Source organism: Micropterus salmoides, unplaced genomic scaffold (assembly GCF_014851395.1).
Source record: "Micropterus salmoides isolate LMB-PRFRI ecotype aquatic unplaced genomic scaffold, ASM1485139v1 Ms_hic_scaffold_2, whole genome shotgun sequence".
Classification (NCBI taxonomy): domain Eukaryota; kingdom Metazoa; phylum Chordata; class Actinopteri; order Centrarchiformes; family Centrarchidae; genus Micropterus; species Micropterus salmoides.
In genome coordinates this window covers 41,902,846-41,909,534 of record NW_024041150.1, presented here as the reverse complement: position 1 = coordinate 41,909,534, position 6,689 = coordinate 41,902,846, and the positions used below count along the sequence as shown (strand labels likewise).

Below are 6,689 nucleotides of genomic sequence, written 5' to 3'. Positions count from 1 at the left end.
AAGTTATTAGCAAGTAGCCCAGCTAATTAGGACAGCTATGTTAATGTTAGAAAAGTGATAGTCAATATATACAATATAATAATTGGGATTCATGTTGATAAATATCTGTGGTCAGGAGGTTCAGTGGGAACATTCTCCATGTAAAAACCCTTTCCATTATTTGGTGACTGGTACCCTATTTTTGCTATCTTGGTTATGAAGTGATATTTTCCACCGTCTTGTCCACCTTTAGATGACCTGCATTAAAACAACACGGGGCACAGTGTCAAAGAAGAGCTTTTTGTAGTCCATTTTCGGAAGATTGTAGTTTCATCATGGCAGGCCACGTCAGTAACATCCACCATCACATGATTATGCCGGTGGAAATCTGATGAGGATGGAAATGTCCGTCAATTGGCTTTAAAAACTAATAGGCCTAAAGTTGTTGCGATTAGTGACGGAGATTCTATGGCTAAGATCACACTTTTTGAGTCAAAGGCCTCAAAGGTAAATGTGGGCCAAGCCTATGTGATGAGAGGGTATTCCCTCAGGGGCCAGTCCCCTCCTTATGAAATACCTACAACAAAAGATAAAATGTTCTCCTTCGAAAGGGGAAGAGAACTACGTCTGACCCATTTGTCAACATACAGGATTTAATTGCCAATTTTAACATGCGAAATACACACAAAAATATCTAATAGGTAATAGGCCTATGCAAATATCTCAGAGTCTCATCTCAAACCCCAGACATAGCTTTGAGTCTACCAGATGATGAATGTAAAACATGGATATGTCAACTCATGTGTGGCTTTAAAGATACTGGGGACCTTTCTGTTTGAACTCATTTTAATTTCTTCCTTACAGGAGGCAAACACAACCAGCATCGTTGCGGCCTCTGGAGCCAACGAAAATGGGGGGAGGCCACCAATGTTGAAATTGTTGGTTGAGGGAGACGCCACATATGAGACTGAGGAGGCTGTTTGGCTTCCTCTACAGAAGAAATTATAAAAGTTTCCATTCCATTTAAAATCAAACTGTCAGGGGAAAAGTTTGTTGAAGCTGAGGCCTTTGAGGGAGAGGAGGCAGAGCAACGAGTCCATGCCTCTCTATGTCTGTCTCTCTCTCTGACCATTAGGCCTAAATGAAACTAAATGTTTGTTACAATCAGTTTAACACATTTTTTTCTAGAAAATGTTATAATTCAAGAATTTTTTATGTTTTAGTGATTTGAGTTGTTATTAAGATGTTTAAAATAAATTTGCCAATAGGCTCCTAGTTTTTCAATTTATTGATCATTTCTTGGACAAAAATACATACATTTACACACTTGATACATTCTGTATTTGCTGTAGTTTCTGTGATGTTTGACACTTACTATATTGGTATTGTATGCAAGCAAAAGTGGGCTACTTCTGTCAAAATGTTAAAAGCAGTTAAAAAGCAGGGTAAATTCAGACTTATTGGTACATTAGGACCTGCGACCCTGTACGCAGGATAAGCGGTTGACGATGGATGGATGGTACATTAGGTAAATTGGGTCAGCATAAGAAAACAGCATTGTATTTCTGCCCTGCAGCCGTTCCTTCCTCCACCAAGGACCAGCTCACCGCAGCCTGGCCGATGGGTCTCCCAAGTGGTATTCTGGGCAAGCGAGCGGGAAGGGGGATGCGTAGGGTGCTGCAGCACCCCTTATTGACAAGGAGGAACACAGTGTGCAAATGACAACGTGCAGACTAACAAATGGGCTCTATTGTTACTAAAGGACAACATAAATTACAGCAGGCTGAATTCAGAGGATGCTCGGGTTCATATTACAGCCTAATAATTTATCGTCAGCAGCTGTTAGCAATATTTTGTCAAGATTATAGGAGCTACAAATCATTGACAGGCCCCACACCCAACTATTTTCTCAGATGATTTCTTTATTGTGTTGATGTGTGAGTGTTTAAGTTAACGGTTTACTTTAAAGATTATAGAGACTGCTGTCAGTCATTTTAAAAGTTTCCATGGGCGCAGTATAGGTTAATGTCACAGCAAATATCCTGGGACATTTATGCAACAAAACTACAAACTGTAGTTATAAACTTGACAGGACAGCCTCATGTGACTGAATAGAAATGACGCTAAATTATGTAAAAACATTTTCTGACTCTCTCTGACATGTCATTGTCTCCATAAGACATTTATGCAGCAAAACTAAAAACTGTAGCAGTAAACGTGACAGGACAGAGAGGCTGGACTGAGCTGCTTCTTATCTGATGTACAGTATGCATTGCTGCTGATGAGACAGTTGTGTATTGCAGTGTTTGGAACCAGGTCAGGCAGATATGGTTTCTTTGATCCACACAATAACAGCCAAAGGTTTGCCCCTACCCCTGGATTCACGCACTCCTGGTACTGCTGTCATGCTGACATTCACACATCTCAGTGATATGATTGACAGGCTCATAAAGTGTCACAAAACGTTGGGCACACTGTCGTCCTATAACTATGAGATGAAGCCTTTACTCTGCGGAATACAACCAACCTGAATGATGCTATGCCAGAGAGAGACACAAAGCGTCAGCCTACAACTCACACTGCTGTTGTGTCAGCCGCTCTGCTGGATGATGCTCCTCAAAATGAATCAAGCCTGAGTGCTCCTAAGATAAACACTGTTGTCTCTGATTACTCTGATAACATTTTACACAAACGATGCACTGATATGGAAACTGAACCAGAACCATAGAGACTGAATTCTGTCACATCACATGATGCTCCTCAAAGTGAACATAACAGCTCCAATGGCAAGCGATGCCAATCTTGTCTGTTATTACAAACTACAGGGAGTGTCCACTAACATCACTTCTGTATCGTCTGTGAGACAACAAGAGGTTGATTTCATATTCCTTAATACCCAAACTGAATTAGAACTACCAAGTAAATGCAGTTTGAAATCTTCCGCATCAGACAAGTCAAGCTTATCTGCTCCATTAGTAAATACTGTTGCCTGTGATAATGTCTTACAAGACTTGAACTGAATGTAAACTGACAAAGCGAGGGGAAAAATCCAAGAGGAGACTACTGGTATCTGAAAAGGCATCACAGATAAAGGAGAATCTAAAAAGAAAAGAAAGGAGAAAGTATGTTTCTGATGAGGAAACTCAGACAAAGAAAACGAGAGTCAGTTACCAACCACTATCAAAACAACCCTGAATTCAGAAGGAGGCAAATGGAATATATTAAAAAATGCTGCAAGGAAAATGCGGAATTCAGACAGAGGCAGCAATCTTTTATCACTCGGTGTTTAAATGAATAGTGCAAGGTCCCCAATGAGAGAAGGAGAGAATGGATTTGTACAACATGTCACAGCCATCTTAAAAATTGATTAATGCCAAGCCTCACTGTAACTAACAACTTGGAGCTTGTTGACATTTTACACCTGTGCTGTCTGATCTCAACATGCTGGAGAGACATTGCATCGCCAAGTACATAACATTTGCCAAAATCACGTGTACAGTAATTGGGTACATCTAATGACGCTATCTGATCTCACGGTGATGCTGTTTGAGATAACTAGGAAAATGCAAAGTCCACATTCTTCCATCACTTTGATCTCTTAAGTCATCTGCATCTCTTCTTCTCCACAGAAAATATCAAATGTTGCATTTTTCACAACTTGTTTGGATCCCGATCATTGCCGCTTGCAGCTATATTTATTTATTTATTTTGCCCATAACACAACAGGAGAGTTAAAATAAACCAAATGCTGTCGGACACTTTCAGAAACTTTGAATATGAAAATCCATTCAAAGTTTGGATCACATCCCTTTTGTACCATCTCTCGTTAGGTTTTATTGGATGGACATTTTCACTGGGTGCTACCAACAATTATAATGCGCAGTATTATAGGTGAAGATCTTTGAAATCTATTTCATATATCTATCAATTATACCTGTACAAACAGGAGATATTACACAGACCAGCTTGTTTCAATGCTTCTTGAGACTTTTAATTTTGCATAAGACAAGAAAAAACAGTTCACTCTACAGTATAAAGTTGTGTTAAAAGCTTTCTTTTCATTACACATTCAGTCTGCTCGTATTAAAGAGACAGAGACAATCCAGCTGCTCACTTGTCGCTTCGTTCCTTAAGTAGCGTTACAGCGATAGAGAAGAAATAAAGATGTAAAATGAGATATAGAGCCTTCAGGTAAAATATGAGACTGGTGGCGTAAAGAGAGACGAGTTTCCTCACAGCCACAAAATCAGTGTTTGTGCTTTTGACAGGTTCCTCATGCTTTTATCATTCCTCTCTGACACAGATAGATGGGTACTGAACATCACAAGCAGCATCATCCCAGCATTTCGCATCTATAAGAACCAAAAACACAGCAGTCAGACTGAAAATGAAGCATCATTATGTAAACAGACCATTCATCCTGTGATATTATCAGTTTGAACATCACCACTCACACTTACTTACTGCTGTCTTGTATTTGTAATTTGTAATTCACCAGCCTTTTCTTTAATATTCATTCTGTACCATTTACACCAATTATACACTGAGCTCACATTGAAAATAATGTTGTATTATTTACCTCTAAAATTAAAAACGACACAGTTCTGACGACCACCAGCGTTGTCAGGCTGTCCAGGACACCACTGACCAAAGTGGAAAGGCGTACCATCACTCCAGAACCAATGTCCCTCCTTGAATACACAAGAGAATATTGAACATTTAAAAGACAATAATTATTTAATACAATAACTTTTGCACATTATGTAAATGACAAATAATATACCTGTTGTGCATCAGACCCTCCAAGCCAAGCTACTATTTGATTTTGAGTGTTGCTCAATGTCATCACCGCCTGAATCACACCGGACTCCTTGGAGTTTTGAACAGATGCGAGGTTTCCACCCAAAGAGTGACAGTTTCTCTACAGCGGAAAAATAAGTGTAGAAAGTAGTGAACAGAATAAATGTAGTGTAGAAGGTTCACTGAATAAAGATAATCCTGATTACCTCAGCCAAAGCCCAAATCATGGGTTGTTGAACGAAGAGATAACATCGACCATTGAAAGGAGTCCAATCATTAGGACATACTGTGGCCCTCTTGACAACATGACTCTCTTCTGTCAAACAAAAGAGTGAACAGTGAGTCTACATTAGTGGTAGATGCAGTATTTCTGTTTGTTTCCAGGAGAACATCATGACAAAGTAGCTTAATTCTGGAAAAGTAACGAGTTGGTCCAGTTTCCAGCCTCTGTGTCTAGAAGAGTTGCACAGTTTGACATAGCAGTTACTGATTTAAAATGTCTGCTGTTGTCATTGTGTATTTATGAATAAGTTCAATTATTTCTACATATATGCAGCACTACTCATGTCTCATATGTGATTACAAGAGAGCACCATCACAAATATGCACTCACCTTGGACAGCAGATCCCTCTGTCCCAGGTCCATCCTCTGCGTCTGGAAGAGCTGGAAGGACATTTTGACCCACTAGTGAGTTCATGTCTTCATCTACCCTTGTTGCTGTGTATAGACACATGAACATAAGCTGTCTCTCGTTCACACTCACATATGGAGTAATACTCACCAGCAGCTCTGGTCAGAGCCATCATGGCACAAAGAAGTGCAGACAGAGTCAGCGTCTTCATGGTGGAGATGATGCAGATGTTGAAGATGATGATTACCTTTAATAAAGACAGACAGGGACATGTTAGTAATACTTCTCTAGGGAAGAGACCACCTGTAGTGGCAGTCAGGTCAATATATAATGACAGTTTGTGAGCAAACCTGCTGCAGAACGATCTTCTCTTCTTCCTTCTCAGCGTCTGTAGCTTCAGTCGTCCTGAACCAGAGAAACACCAGCTCTTATATACAGTTGATGACACATCTTACCAGGAACTGATGATGAAGTCACTTATCTTTCAATCTCTCACAAAACCAGGAACTAAAGACACGCACACTGACAAAACACACAACCACAATACACATTTACAGGCACCATGTCCAGCCTAAAGTTTTGTTTGCATAATGTTTGTAACCACATTCACTCTTTGGCGTACTGAGACTTTTTCTTGTCTACCAGCACTTCTCACAAGCTGCCAGAACTTTTGTCTGCCCTCTCCACCGGTGGAGGCAGAGTATTGGCAAGATTGGGTGTTTTATCCAAGCGTGTGCATAAAGTTGCTCATCAGTGTCACTTTTTGTGAATCGACCAATCACAGCCTGGATGGGGCAAGACATTAAAAAAGGTTGACGTGCTGCTACAGCAAACTTTCAAAATGTTGAACATGTTCTGTATAAATTGTCATGATAACTGACAAGTTAGCATTTAACATCAACAAATTAGAGACTAACCACCCTGTAGACCATTTTTCTTTCACAAGGATTTAATGAATGAGAACAACATACCATAATGAAACTGCTGTAACTGAAATTGTTATACTTGTGGTAAGCAACATAGGACACTATTATATGGAATTATAATAAATGCACTAAAATCGGTCCTACTGAATTGTTAACGAGACAGAAAATGGTTTTATTTGTGAATCAGCTGAATTGTTGAATCTCAACTAATAAGCTGTTGAAATGTTACAAATAGGCCTACTATAAACAATCTGTAGGCAGACATTAGCCAAATAAAGTGTCACCTATAAATATACACTCACCGGCCACTTTATTAGTTAAACCTGTTCAATTACGTGTTAACACAAATAGC

At 39.5% G+C, this 6,689-nt stretch overlaps 1 protein-coding gene across 2 annotated transcripts; it reads right to left on the bottom strand.

The window, feature by feature from the left end:
• Positions 1-3,945: 3,945 nt before the first annotated feature.
• Positions 3,946-5,888, bottom strand: LOC119912332 (ladderlectin-like). Of its 2 annotated transcripts, none has more exons than XM_038731458.1 (7): positions 5,762-5,888; positions 5,562-5,658; positions 5,393-5,443; positions 4,986-5,095; positions 4,763-4,900; positions 4,559-4,670; positions 3,946-4,331 (listed from the first exon to the last, which is right to left on the bottom strand). In XM_038731458.1, exons 2-7 carry the CDS (start codon positions 5,620-5,622, stop codon positions 4,264-4,266), a joined length of 540 nt encoding a protein of 179 aa, XP_038587386.1. In that variant the 5' UTR covers positions 5,623-5,658; positions 5,762-5,888; the 3' UTR covers positions 3,946-4,263. The 2 variants fall into 2 exon arrangements, with proteins under 2 accessions (XP_038587386.1, XP_038587387.1); XM_038731459.1 differs by having other exon boundaries at positions 4,986-5,092.
• Positions 5,889-6,689: the final 801 nt, after the last annotated feature.